At 35.0% G+C, this 16,200-nt stretch overlaps 1 protein-coding gene across 1 annotated transcript; it reads left to right on the top strand.

The window, feature by feature from the left end:
• Nucleotides 1-8,373: 8,373 nt before the first annotated feature.
• LOC122310110 lies at nt 8,374-8,739 on the top strand. The gene has a single exon (XM_043123995.1). The coding sequence runs from the start codon at nt 8,374-8,376 to the stop codon at nt 8,737-8,739; it is 366 nt and encodes a 121-aa protein (XP_042979929.1).
• Nucleotides 8,740-16,200: the final 7,461 nt, after the last annotated feature.

Below are 16,200 nucleotides of genomic sequence, written 5' to 3'. Positions count from 1 at the left end.
CACAACACTAGTCCAAAATGGTTATGATCCAAAAAATACTAAAGATGCAACTCCATTGTACAAGTAGTAATTTACGTTAACTACTATATTAACATTGACGTCGCACCATCGCTTAGTCAACTGTTTCTAGTTGATCAGCTCCTGATTCTCCTTCAGGTCCTGTAACAAGATCTACCATTCGGAGGGAATCGTAGTTAGGACTACCAAAGTGAGATTTGATTACAAATCTCAGTAAGTTAACAAAAAACTTCCACACAAGCTAATGATGCATGCATGACAGTAAAAGCATAAATGCATAATCAAATTCATAAGTAATTAAAGCATAACTTGGCGTACAACATAGCATAATTGACATAACTTAAATTGAAACATGAACTGAACTTGACTTGACATGAACTTGATCTGAAACTTGACTTAACATGAAAAATACATACTCCACAGTTGTTGTGGCCCCATGTATTCTACGTGTAAATACATACTCCACAGTTGTTGTGGTCCCATGTATTCTACACAAACTTGACTTAACATGAAAAATACATACTCCACAGTTGTTGTGGCCCATGTATTCTACGTGTAAATACATACTCCACAGTTGTTGTGGCCCCATGTATTCTACACAAACTTGACTTAACATGAAAAATACATACTCCACAGTTGTTGTGGCCCCATGTATTCTACGTGTAAATACATACTCCACAGTTGTTGTGGCCCCATGTATTCTACACAAACTGAATGTATTCAAGATGAAATGTGACTGGAAAACGAAAGGACTAGAGCCCTGACGTAACATAACGTGATTTGAACATAACTTGAAATACATGACCAACTTGAGATAGAAACATTTCGTAACATGGCATAACATATAATAGACAACATATTTAACATGACATACTTGTAATGTACAGTAATACATGACAGAATATATTATGTAACAAATAAAAATTGATGACAGAATAAATTCTGTATAATAGATAATTACGTGATAACTTGGCATGGCATGATATATATGATAACATACATACATACACTGTAGTTCCTTTACTTAGCACACATATACAGTAGACTGCCGATAAGTTAAAAGCTAACTTACCTCGATCTCCGCGTTTCTTATAAAACTTCAAGTACGATCATGAGGAACTGTAATTAGTGATTCTAAAAGTTAGAACTAAATCACTAATAATTTGAAATATGGAAAATACTAACTTAAAGAATAAAATTTTCATTTTACTCTCTACATGTGGAAAAATGACCGTTTTACCCATAACTTAAGGATTTTGCATACTAACTCTAAAAGTTTCTAAAATTTACATTCCTCATGTAAATTTTATCCTAAACTTAAATATCAACTCAGAAAAATTTAAAACAGAGCACAACTATGAAGAACACACTATGGTTGAAACATCCATAGGCCATTTCCCTTTATTTTTGTTGCAATTCCTTCCAACTTCAAAACTCATGCTTAAACCAAAATTTTGTAACAAACATCTTCCAATCCTAAGTTCAAAACCATACTTAAAACATCCATTTAGAAAAAGCTAATAATCAACACCAAACTTTTTTGTAAAAAGATCCAAGCACTTGAATCACAAGTTTTGACCTTAAATCAAAACATCTCCAAGAATTTCAAAAATCAAATCTTACTTCTAACATATTCATAATATCATCCTAACATCAACCATGCTTTAAATCATCAAACTAAAGTCACCAAAATCACAAAATAAAATTTGGAGTTTTTGGTTTTACACTTAGTCCAAAAACAGAAACTTTTTCCTCAACTAGTTTTGATAAATCTCTTGATCTATGACTTATAAATATATGATCTTCAAACCAAACCATTACATGGTTTAAAAAGATGTCCTAAAACATATACAAGCTTCTAATTCAAGATCACATGGTTAGAAATTAATCAAAACATAAATTTAGCCAAGAATATCCACACTTTGGCTTATCTGAATATCTCTTTGCATAAAATTTCATATCTTTGAAACTAACATCAAATATCTTCAAAATAATAATATAACATGTATATAAGATGTTTAGGATCCTCCAATAAAATTATCAAAGTCATTTTGAATAGGTTTAGACCACCAAAGAGTTAAACTTTCTCAAAACAGAAACTGTTTTTCCTCTTCCAGTTTCTAAGTTTCTAAATCTAAGAAAATCTTTCATCAAAACCTTTAATCATGCAAAAATCCTCAACCAATAGTCATATATACATGTTAACAATACTCCATAAAAATTTCGGACCAATATCTATCCATTAGCTTGGTCAAAAACTCCAAACTATAACATATTCTCCAGTTTACCTCCCAGAATGACCTTTCTATAGTTTATATAATATTTGACTGACCAAATGATCTTCAAATGGGGCAAATAAGATATCCATGTAAACTAGACTAAAAAAGGAACAACTTATATGAGGAGAATTTATGATAAAACACTTAAAACAGCTTCGAAATTGGCGTGCAAAATACCTCCTAAAAGCTGTCCGAGAGAGAGTGTTTGATATTCTTTCAATGGAAAGTGTAAATGAAGATAATTTCGTGGGGAGAGGTGGTTGGAGATAATTATGGAGGAGATATGGAAGAGATGAGTCTGGAGTTGAGAGTTGAGTGTAGTTTTCTCTTACCCAAAATATCTATAAAAGATTATCTCATAATATTCTATCTAATAGTATCTACAAAAAATCAACTTAAGATATTTTTATCTAATAATATCTATAAAAATCAACTCAAAATATTTTTACCCAATAATATTCATGAAAATTACCTCAAGATATTTCTTTTTATCCAATAATATCTACAGTTTTAAACAGACGTTTTGTCCAAAAATATGAAAAAATGTTATTGCGCCATAAGACTTTAAATAGCCCTCCGAGTCTAATGACACAAATCATAATACATTTTGACACTTCTAACTATCTCCAATAATCAAAAACACATTTCTGATACCATAGTAAATAATAACACTAACTATGTAGTTAGACAAAAACCTATACGATTAATGGATTCGTGAAAACTTATGGGGTTTTCACGAAGTTCCTAAAGTTAATAGAAATTTCACAATTGAATTTCTAACGGGCTGTTACAGTTAACCTAGCTTACAAAGCTAAGCGACATACGTCCATGTTATATAACACATGAAAAAAGATTTTTTGTTCACCAATACAAAAACTACTCTCTCTCTAGAGTCTCTCTACACTAAATAGTGAATATCCACTTCAATATGAAGTCAACCCTAGTTTCTCTTTGAAATGTCAACAAAGATCTTTATCAATCTTCAAACGCCATGGATATGGACTCCATAATCACCTAAATCAAAGCCATTTTCTGGCAGGATTTGAACTTAGAACCTACAATAGAAGCAGCAAAAAAGACATTAGATATGGCACTGGTAGGTCGACTAGTTGCCGATAGACCTCTCAACAAGTTTGTAATACACTTGAGCATCAAAGCTGCTAGGAGCTTCACTCAAAAATTCATATTTGAAGATTTGGAGGCTAACTGGTTCCTTTTCATGTTCCAGTCCACTTAGGACAAACTTACGGTGCTTAATCAAGCACCACTAAACTTCAAAGGTCATCTCCTTATCCTAAAAACATGGCCTTCAGGATTAACATTGCAAGAAATTTGTTTCAATCACTTTATTTTCTATGTGCAAATTCATGGTTTACCATTGGACTATATGACTTTGGACAATGCTACCAAGATTGGGAAAGTACTGGGAAATTTGTTAAAGGTAGAAGAAGACCTACAATTTGGTATAGCATGTAGGAAATACATTGAGATTAAAGTTGAAATGATATAATCAACCCACTGAAGCAAGGATTTTCTTTGCCAAGAGCTCACAACAAAGAAACATTGGTCTCATTTAAATATGAGAGGTTATCGGATTTTTGCTACACATGTGGAAGACTAGGGCATTCATAAATTTTTGCATCTCAAGTTCCATCCCTCGAACTTGCCTCCCATTCGGACCATGGCTTAGAGCGGAATATTTCAACCCAAATCCCCCTTAGACAAATCCTCAAACAATAGATAGTCAGTAAATGCAAGTCCTAATCTTCACTTCCCAAATCTAGTGAGGAGACCCAATCACAAAACTCAAAGGGAAAAGAAGTTAGGGTTGAAAACAACAAAGTGTAGCATACTATAAATTTTCAATGCTTAACACGAAGGAACTCACTAGCAAGAGCATCACGAGCTACACCTATTTGATCATAAAAAATTTCAACCAAGCTAGGCAATACGAATCCCTCCATCTCTCTCTTGTTTTGACAGTTTTTCCTACGTTCTGCGAGTCAAGCCAACTGTTTCACTACAGTCCCTTAGCCCATTTAACTCACTAATTCAGATTAGTCTTGATATTAATTTCTACATTGTGATCCGTAATCCATAATCAGACAAAACTTAACTATTTCACCTCATGGAGCTCGATTTGTATTACCTGATAAGATGGAAACGACGTCAGAGTTGGGATTTATATCCCAAACCACAATGGCAATAGTAAGGAGATCTCCTCCCTGGACATCACAGTGGTGACAGACGCAACTTGCTATGTTGGGATATAAAGCTCAACAGGCCAAACACAAAGCCCAACAAAACAAGGCCCTTCTCGGTGAGCCAAACTTCATATTTTCCAACCTCCTTTAGCAAGGCTCTTTTTTTTTTTTTATTATTATTATTATTACAAGCAAGCCCAGAACTCATCTGTTTCAAGGCCTAGCAACTCAAGCCTATCAAGTCCACTCTTCCCTTCCGATAAAGACCTCAATGAAGCTGGATTTATTCTTAGTGCACATTATGCTCCACTAAATTCAGATAGTCAATCCAAAAGGCCAGCTCTTATGTTGCTAAAGATGCAGTACAGCTCAAAGGGGAAGATAACAAATTTAAAGGCCATGCTCATTCATCTCCGTATCACAGGCCAATGGAATTGACATCTAGAAGATCTAAAAAAGTTGTTGAGGCAAGCTCTAAAATGTCTTCCCTATCTAAATGAAGACAATGTCATGGAATTGTAGGGGCCTAGACCCAAAACAATTAGAAATTCAATTGCTAATATTAGAAAATATAACCTGGACATTATCTTTTTGTCGAAAACATGGTGTCGGTAGAGCGCACTTTATCTATTGTGAATAGTTTGGGTTTCCACCATTTTGTTTACTACCTAACCTTAGGGAAAAAATAGGCCTACTACTTTAGTGGTGCCCGGGTATAGAAGTAGAACCTGTACATATTATATGAATGCAATTTCAGTTTTAATTTACTCTAACCATCCATATCATCATTTGTTGATAACATATGTCTACACACTAGCTAAATGGTAATTCAAAGCAAGCTTTTGGAACCATCATAATCAATGGAGTTTTTCCTTTGATGCAACAGTTAGATAATCTTTCTCAGCAATCTTTGCAGTACTCAGGGATCATAATGGGAAAATTTTGGAGATGAGAACCTAAAAAATCTATACAACAAACCCAATGATAACAGCAGCATCTGCAGCTCTTTTGGCATTACAATTAGCAACACAACTACAAAAAAGGCAAGCAATACTAGAGGGCGATGCACAAACTGTTATAACGGCCATCGAACGCACGGATTCACCACTTAGCTGGCAAATCACTTCGATTATTGATGATATTCATGAAATCATCCAGCAACATAAGGATTGGAGAATAACAAAAATTCATTTATCTCAAAATCAATATGCGCAATTTTTGTCGCAATGGATAGCAACCAACTCAGTTTTTGGTTTTATACCCTTAGAGATAATCTTCCTAGATGCATCTTGTATATCAATAGTGAAAAGGATCTACCCTAAAACTATTTGTACTAAGTTATTAGTTTTTTTTTTTTTTTTAATATTAAGCATACTTGATTAGAAAATATAAGTGTAAGAACTGTCACTCGTTGGAATCCCATGGCCAAAACCATGAGTTACTTCGTCTATACAAACTCACTACAAAAACGAGTTATATACTAACATGGCACTACCATTTGTCAGTGCCATATCGAAAGCTCGGGCTCAGGATTTCGTTAAGTGTTTGAAAATGTTAAGCATACTTTTTTCGAAATTGAAATAATTAGTGACATATTAATGCGCAATTTGTTTTTATAGATGTTGTGTGTAGATGTAGAATAACTCTTACACTTGTTCTATTGGACTTCACTAGATGGTGCTATTGAATCAAAGATAAGGCTTGACAATATGCGATTGCTCGTGTCGCTTAACCATAGTTAAACATGTTTAATCTTATGTGTAAGTTTAAATAAAATTATATGGTAATCGGAATAATTTAAAACAACCACAAGAGATCTATATATATCATCTCACGAAGGATTTGGATTTCATAAAATATTTATTGAACTTAGATTATTTCTTGGCCATTTAGTTATTTGTTCGAGTCTCGTGATATACTTTATTAGGTTATGTTTAAAAACTAATATTTTCTCAAAAGCTTATCAAAGTTATTTTATTCTTAGTCTAAACGTACACCTTTTATAAGTTGACATATTGTACGAGAGTTGTGTAAAAACACTTACTAATTTATAATAGCAGAAAGAAAGAATAGTGCACAACTGAAATGCCAATCTTAAAATCACTCCTATGGTGTTTGTCCATTTTCTTTTCCTAAGCAAAAAAGGGTTGGTTGGAAGGAGTAACCAGAGATGTCTTCCCTACAAAGACGTGACCATAGTAACATCCAACCCGCTGGGAGCTAGATAGGAGGGGCTTAGATAATGAGAACTGTAGTTACTCCCTATAAACCGGACTTGAGCTATAGCCTGATCTCAGCCCCACAAGGGCATCAATGATCCATGAGTCAATGGATCACCAATAATTCTAAGCGCTTCCCTTTACGGGATTCAATCCTAAGATCTAATGCCCATTGCCAGACTCATGGACTACTGAGCCACCATTGAGGCCACCATCCTCAATGGTATAGTGTTTGTCCATTTGTTATTCTTTTCTTTCTTTTCTGTTTTTATAATATTTCTTTTCCGAAGCAAGCAAACATCGTCAGTGAAAGAGAATAGTTTGATACAAAAAATGAGAATTATACAGGAGAGTCATTCTGCCTATGAAAATCAAGTAGGCACTGTCAGATTTTAATCAGAATGATGTTTTCATACAAATTATTAAAAGCTGCCTATTATACAAAGGAACGCGCACGTCAATTTGAAGATCGCTGAATTTTTGTTAATTTCCAACTTTCAAAGTTTTGGAGTAGAAATATGGTATGTTTGGCAGTCTCCTTCCTTTAATAATAATCTTCCTGACGTATTGTGAGTGAGTTCTGAACTCCTAGAAATGGGGTAGAGATAGATTGATCATTGGGAGTTTTTATAATCATTTTGAATGGAACAAACATGACAACGAGCATTTATTTTCGGGTAATATTACTGATATAGCCTTTTCAGACACAAAATGTTTCTTTGCAGATATGATTTCAGGTAACATTATCTTATATAACTTTTCCAGACTCAAAATATAATGTTCTTTTTTTCACTCCTGGGCAAGTATATGCATTGAGACCAACACATACATTAGCATGCCTGATAGTGGTGGATGGTCAGATATATCTTTCTGGAGTGCGATGAGACCCCTGGGTGCCATTTGTATGCCTTGGAAAGCCTACACGTCCCCCCCCCCCCCCCCCCCCCCCCCCCAAAAAAAACCAAATAGTTGGTGATAGGTTAGGAAGTGCAGGGAGTGACCTACTGCATTTCAAAGTTCTGACACAATGATACTGTGCCTGCCTTTACTTTCCCAAATGACCATTGCATGAGTGCCAACAAAAAGCCAGCACTCAGCCACCCAATCCATCTGTCAAACGTTGTCCATTATGCTACTGGGTCTGGCACTCATAAAAAAAGGCATATGAAGAGAAATCATTGAAAGGAATGGCTCCTGTAGGGATTATATGAAATTTAGGCTATTAAGATTCTAACCCATTGATTAAGAGTCAAAGACATTATGAGCAACTTTGATCTCATCTGTAATTCTGTATCACTGCTTTTTTGGCTACTAACATGGGAAGGTTCAATTGTCTCTTGACCAATTATTAGGATTTGGAAATTTCAGTAGCTAGGGAGGCAATTGGAAGTCATAAGAAAGGCCTAGACATGGCTGTAGTGGTAAAAGGCAAGGATGATCATACTGCTTACTGTTCAGCAACATACATTTTTTTTTTTCAATATATATATAGATATTGATATATTACATTTTAAGTGACTTTATATATCTTTTTCCACTCAAAACGACACCGTCCCCACCACACTCCTCCCCCCTCCAATTCCAAACCCTCCGCATCTCAATGAAGAACAACCTCCCTGCCACCATCCGACTCCCTCCAACACCGCGCCGTTCATGCTATCCGTCGCCGCCGCAGCGTCCTGGCTCGGCTCCCGCCGGATCCGCTACTGCTTGCTGCTCCTATGCTCGCCCATTCTATTGCCATGCCTCTGCGCCGCGTTCCCGTTGATCTGCGCCGCCGAGATCTGCCTCCGCCGCCGAATCCGGAGACGGAAGGCCGCGCCCGGATCCCAAGAGGAAGAGCCGCTGAGGCGATGCGAGGAGGGCTGCGGGTGCGGCGTTGTAGAAGAGGACCAAGGGGTGGGGCTGTTGCAGCGGTACTTGGAGGATCAGATGCTTCTCGTTGGATCGGTATACGACTGCGGGGATGAAGATGATGATGGTCCAAGTGGCGGGAGCAGGACGCCTTTACTGGGCTGATTTTGGGGTTCTTGTATTTTTTTAGGTGTGTAAATGGCATGATGGGATTTTATCATTAGAGATCAGTTATGTTCATATTTTGGATTGGTAAATTTATTTGGTGAAGTTAGGTTTCTGGGAATCGTGGGTTTTACTTGAGAATTTCTTCAAAAATTATCATTAGTTGGAATTAATTGCCTAATTGGTTTGGAGGTTGGGGTGTATTTAATTTAATTGCATGTCAACAATTTTCGCAAAAAAAAAAAAGTGACTTTATATATATTTTGGTCGTTTGAATGGACAATTACTGTCTTTAAAATGTGTTGCATCAACAAGCATAATTGAGATGACAAACTGTCTTTAAACTCCTATTCATCATTTGGATTAATAACCCACCGACAATTTTTGTTCTATTATTTTGGGTTCTTGTTCCTAATTTTTATTTTTTAGGAATTTTTATTTTGAGGTTGAGAAACAGTCGATTCAATAGCCCTTGAAGATAATATGGATATTGAGATGACAAGAGATAAGGTAAGGTGGGATGGAATAGCTAGGTCTTTACTGGGTTGGGAGGAACAATGGTGGGGGATACTGTCAGAGGCACACAATGGAAACTGGCAAGCCAGAGATGAGTGCTCACCTAATCCTTTATTTATTTTTTATTTTTTTATATTTTTCTTTCTTTCCTCTCTTTGTGGATGAAATTCAAGGTCAGTTTGCAAAAAGAAACAAGAATGTGCATCCGTGACTCTCAGCAGTAAGATCTCTGAAATTTTGTGAAGAGGAAAGTTGCACTTGCTTTGCTTAAAGGAAGAAGCCCACTAAACTTCATGAGCCGAAAGGAAGGCAGTAAAGTGTGGGGGAATCCACAACACGCAGTACGTGTTATTTGTGTGTGAGAAAGAAAGAGAGAGAGAAAAAGGGTGTTCCTAGCGCTCTTGCGTTGTGGGTGAGGTTGGCCATTCAACAAGTCTACAGCTTTGTGGCACAGCCGATTTGTTAGACTGTTTTTTTAATTCACCGAACTGATTAAATTATAGAAATTGTTCCTTTTGCTTCCCTCTTGCAATGAAAAGAAGGAATGGAAATATCATACTTTTGTGACACATTTTTAAAGGCAACGGTAAAAATGTAGGATTTTTACGAATGGTTGTGAATGAGTGTTTGTGAGAAGTAGTGATATTAAAATGGTCAATTCATACCAAGAACAGGGGAGTGGATAATGAGGAAAGAAGAGGCTATTTTATCAAAGAGCCTAGCAAGAGTTTCCTCTGCTCCCATACCATAAGTTCATAACAAAACCATTAAGGCACCAAAAAGCCTTAGAATTTGAAGTTCTTATCCCTTGCAGAAAGGCATGTACTTCCCATTACCAAAGAACATTTCTTCATCTTCTTAATTTATGCCAATAAGTGCTGCTTCATTATTGGATCACACACTCTTTCTGTCTTATTTCACCCTCTTCTGCTCTCACATTCATTTTGACCATTGCTGCTGTTCAATTCACCATTGTTACTCACATTCACCACTACTACGTTAATTTCTTATTTTTTTGTTGAATCCCTGCGAACCTATCTTCAGGAGAGATGTGGATTTTGAATTTTATGACATGAATGAAGTCCCTCAGTATTGATAACCAGGTGTTCATAGGGTTGACTCCCTCTAAAAGACTCGGCCTAGAAGCACTCCTCACTCCTTAGATGAACAACACGTAGACAACATCTCAGCAAGAAAAAAATGGTCCTCTCCGGATATTCCTTTCCCAACTTTAGTGGTGGGCCAAGTGTTAGTGTGCTGTTTTACTACCAAAACTTTCATCCTTTTGTGGTTTGAATTATGAGAAGTTGTTCAACGATCTGATGTAGACCATAAAAAATGGACAACCATTATCAAACTAATACCAATTCCATCACCAGTACTTGTATTTGCTTCGAGTGATGAAAGGGTATTTTGTATCAAACCGCATGCCTAAAAGCTAAACCCAACAGGCAACATACAGCGACGTACAGCCATATAGATGGATACAAGAAAGACAGGCATTTTAACGTATTGTGGCCACGCGTTCATTGCACAGAGACCAGGCATCCCCTGCTACATGCATGCCCTACGCGGATTCAATAAAATGCCGCAAATTGTCAGCAGAGCATGGTGCATGTGGGGGGCCGAAAAACGCATAAAAATAAAATGAAGTGTGATTTTGGGGAGGAAAGAGCTGAAAACAATTTGGTCCTCAAACTCCAAAGATGGTGGCGTCGGACGTGTTAGGCTCGTAGTCACATAGCCATGAAGTGTTGCTGGGTCATGCATTCTTTTCTCTTGGAAAAAAATAAAGATAAAATAAAGAAAAGAAAGGATGGACAAGCAGGTTGCATCTATTCCACTTTGTGGTCTTCTAAACCCGTTAAAATAGTATTTTCGCTTAAAGTGAGAAACTAACATTTTAATGTTTTATTGGAGTGAGAAATTAATATTTTAATATTTGATAAACTGATAGTGATCTTCCATCTTTGACTTAGCACTGTAACTGAAATTCAAATTATTTTAGATATGCCCAACTCAATTATTGGGTCTTTTTGGTAGAGATTATCCAAATTTTAGCTATCCTTATCATTTAGCCAAGTCAATGAAGATGCTAAGGGTAGAAAGCCGAGTCTCCAATGAGAAGAAGCCAAAACAACAAAAAAATGCTGCTCATATGCCACGCTTTCAGATTATAAAGATGCTCTGTTGGCTCTAAATGAGAAAAGTGGGTCCAGCCCATGCCCCTTGTACTTGGAGGAGAAACATAAGGCCATATACCTACAAACTATAAGGCCCCATGCAACTAAAGAACTCGACTGCTGCATCTGTATTTCTTTTTAATAAATATCAGAATAACTTCTTGTGCCTCATTCCAAATCTTCCACCCGAGACAAAGTATCCAATCCTTTTCTCTTTCTTCAAGGACATAAAAAATCCTTTTCTTCAACTGGAATAACCTCTTTTCTCTCCTTTCCAGCTAACCCAACCATTTTCTTTTCCACAAAAAGAGATATTCGATCCAAAATAATTTTAGGGTGTAATTTATTCTGTGTATCATTTTCCTGTCTTAGCGCAAATGTAATTTATTTTGTGTGTGTATATAAACTTGTAGAGAAAGCAAAGAGAGAGAGAGAGAGAGAGAGAGAGAGAGAGAGAGAGAGAGAGAGAGAGAGAGAGAGAGTAAAATTTCGTTTTTGTTTATATGGGTATATTGTTTTGGTTTTTTTCAAGAATACTATCAAGGATGAGATTCATCTTCAAGATTTATAGATGGAGAGAGAGAGAGAGCCTTTTCATCAATAGGGGGAGAGAACAAGCAAACTCAGACCCTTTTGTTCCTATTATCTTTTGTCTGATTTATGAATTTCTCTCTAGATCTAGTTTGAACGTAATGTAAGTGTGCGGTATAGAAAATTTAAACTGGCTGGCGAGTAGATTTTCACTTCCTTCTTCTTCGAAGAAACAAAAGTAAAAAAATATATTTTAAAAAAAGGATAAGAAGATGTTGGTTTAGATTTTGAGATGAGATAAGATGATATGGTTCTAAATAAAAGATAAAAATTAAATAAAATATTGTTAGAATATTATTTTTAATATTATTATTATTTTAAAATTTAAAAAAATTGAATTATTTATTATATTTTATATAAAAATTTTAAAAATTTATAACAGTGAAATGAGATAAAATATCCTTTAAATTAAACGGAGAATAGTCATCGAGCATCTCCACGTATCTTTGTGGTATCTTGCATGATCCAAAAGGTGATGCTTTTTACGGCTTTTTATCCTGCCTTGTGTCGGCCATCGCATCCTCAGAATCTTCGAGGAAGAAGAGGAAGATTTGGAACTGTTCTTTGGAAGGTGAAAATTTTCACTGATAGGTGGGAGGAGGGGGAGGAGTTCTTGCTGCAGTTATTTTGGTCATGCTCGTGTGAAGTGTAAGACAAGAACGATCGTATAATGCTGCAATTTTCTTTTTCTGAAAACAAAAAAACAAATTGTACGAGAATGCTACAGATGAGTCAGTGTTTTTTTTTTTTTTTTTTCTCAGCAAATAAGATATTTTATAGATAAATTAATCGATACAAGATACAAGTTTAATAAAATAAGAATCTCTTACAATTTTTTCAAAATCAACAAACATTACAATATAAAACAAAAAGAAATAAAAGGATGAACGGAGCCAAAAGAATGGCTCTCATCCAATTCCCATAAAGGAAATCGTTTAGTGACAGTTTTTAAATAATCTAACGAATAAACTATAAAGCTGCAGTTAAAAATCACAGTAATAGAACATTTATAGTGTAATCTATTATAATTTAAAAAATAAATTAAATATCAATTAATTTTTAATATAATTGACGTAAAAAGCTTCCACCTTAATAATATATTGGATGCGTAAAAAATAAAACTTATAAATAGATATTCTCATCGATAAAATATGTAAAATCCAAAGATTCAGTAGACAGCAGGGGCGGTCAACCTGGACTTTGTCGGCCCGATAGAATAGCCCAAGTTTTTAGAATCCCAGCCCAGTCTTATTAGCTCTTGTAGGAGATTAATCTAAATTTAAAGTTATCTACAATTGAGTTTCATAATTATCAAATTACTTTAATTTGATATTATCTAACATTTTAATTAAATTAAAATCGATATATGATTTTTATTAGAATATTTATGTATTTATGTATACTTAAATAGATTGTATATATGTATACTTTTTTTTATAATAGTATATATATACTTAAAAATGACAAATATGTAATCTTTTAAAGTATCGCTTCCCCATTTCTCTCCTTCCATCTACCTTTTTAATATTTTATTTCATTTTCATTATGGTATCAGAGATTATCTCCAACAGCTCTTAACCCCTCATTTTTTTTCCTCTGAGTATATTATTACCATTGTCACTTGCTGAATTCAGACATTAAAAAAAAAAAAAAAAAAAAAAAAAAAAGGAAAAGATCTCTTTGAATGGGGAAAAATGCCCAATTAACAAGCCCAAGCTTAGAGAAAAAGGTCAGATCTGGGCCTGCCCGGCCATTCTATCTGGTTATTTTTCGTTCAGTTAATATCAATCGTGCGAGCCCGAGGCACGTCCAGGCCAAGACGGGCTTCAAACAAAATCTGGACCATCCCTCTGATTTCTGACAAGTGTGGTGGGCCGTAAAAAATAGTGGCGTTTTGGGTGGAAAGAGCTGCTCCATGATTCAAGATGGCCGACGTCGTTTGTGTTATTGTCGAATTAACCCATAATTTATTTTATATATTTATGGGTAATGACAAGAAGGAAAATACTCTAATTATAAAATAATTATATTAAAAGAACCTCATAAATTAACGTGATTTGATGTGATTGGTCAAATTGTAAAGTTACATTTTTAATTATAAAGTATATCTAACGAATCAGATAAAATCATGTCAGTTTATATGATTACTTTTACGTAATTTCTTTGTAAATATAGCACTCCTCTAACAAGAGTGATATGACAAACAAATTAGGGACGTATGATATATTTGGTGCCAAAGTTGGAAACATACCATCAATGATCTCTTATACATGATCTCTCTCAGCTGCCTCCTCATCTTTGGAGCGAAAGAAGAAATTGGAAAGGCGGCTATTTGATTATTTTGTTGAAGTTTGTGTCCTATATATAAGTGTGTGTGTTAGCTTTTGGCTTATATATACTAGCTTGATGAATAGGAAGCGCTGTTTTTGTTCAAACACATGATGAACTCCCATGCATGTTGATGTCCTTGTCTTGCCACTTTAGATGGATCATAACCAATATATGTATGTCTTTGAATCATGCCAAGAATATATTTGATCATATTTTGCTCTTCAATTATATAATGTATTGCTCGAATTACAGGTCTAATATTAATCATGTAGCCACAAATCTAATGTCTAGACGTAGACAAAGTTATAAGATCATGTGGTACTTAAATTGGTTATTAAACTTTGTTGCAATTAATGCCAAATGGAGTTGGTTACTTAGTCACGTCCCCAAAACATTATTTTCTCAAAGCAATTACCTACTAATTACTATTTGCTTGATTATATATATATATATATATATATTCTTGGTACGCAAACAATGAAAATCGATTCGAGATGTCGCGATCTCATAATCACACATATGATTAATTATCATTCTGGGGTTAATTAGGTGAATGATCCCAAGGCAAACATGAGCACAAAAGCTGCTAATTAGAATCATCATGAATTACTGCATGATCAAGTATATATATAATATATATATATATATATATATATATATATATATATATATATAGGTTAGGTGAATGGAGGAAAAGAGAAAATTCAAGTAACAAAGAGTTAGCTGGGGATAATTAAAAAAAAAAATGGTGATCATGATAATTACAAAAGAAAAAGTTGAAATCTTAAGAGTGTTGGCCATTATTCACGGTGGTAGATTAGCTTTTTGTGTTTTTAATCACAAAAAGAAAGTAAGGAATGAATTGATTGTCGACAAGGAAAGGTCTGCAATGCACCTCTAATTCCTGTGGGTGTGAAACTTGGTAATAACATCTGAATAGTACTTTGAATGATAACACATTTGCATATATGGGACCCTCCACCCACCCACTGGAGGGCTATATAGTTACATGCTGCTTGGTGCCAACTTTTTTGGTGCCTGCCCCATGAATCATTTGTCTATATCATGCCTCAAAGGGTATAGCTTTTTGGTGCCCCATGCATGCATTCATGCATCATTAATAATGCGCGTCATTCTTTCTAAAGGCTATGTATGCATAGGAATATGAGTGAATGATTGATATCTAGCACCACCTTCCACCTTAATTTAACATGCGCTAATTACACACACACACACACACACACACACACACAAAGGTAGCCTCCGCCCTCCAAAATTTGGCATTTTTCATAGAGCTGCATGTCCTTCAGGTATCTTGGCAGGTTAATTTGGCTGCTTTCATGCCAGATAGAGACCTGTCCTTGCTTAGAGACAAACTATCACCCAACCTATGTGTCAATTTCCAACAGCTCCATTAATATTTAGAATATATATATATATATATATATGTAATTAGAGTTCTGAGATATATATTAGGTAACAGGTCATATTAATTGTACAGAAATTAATTAGGTTGTTTCAGAAGTTGACTCACCCTGCAAGGCTGGCAGACACCACTGATCTTAATTTGCAAGCATTTTTACTTATAATAAATGGCCATATATGCAATATGTTTAAAGAAAAATTTCAAAGTATATATATATATATAATCATGTCCTCACAGAAAGTACTACTTTAAAAGTTGGGCCTTAGTTTATCTGATCCCAAATATTCGATCGATCTGGAAATGACTATAGCTAGTAATTGTTTGCTTGGTCTAGATTCTATACATGTTTTGTTTATATTAATAATTTAAGAAAGAATATGATAAGCATGCATGCAGGCAGGCCAGCCTAGTTTC

This window comes from Carya illinoinensis, chromosome 5, assembly GCF_018687715.1.
Source record: "Carya illinoinensis cultivar Pawnee chromosome 5, C.illinoinensisPawnee_v1, whole genome shotgun sequence".
In the NCBI taxonomy this organism is placed as follows: Eukaryota; Viridiplantae; Streptophyta; class Magnoliopsida; order Fagales; family Juglandaceae; genus Carya; species Carya illinoinensis.
Note: the sequence above shows the minus strand (reverse complement) of the source record. Positions and strands in the feature narration are given on the sequence as shown.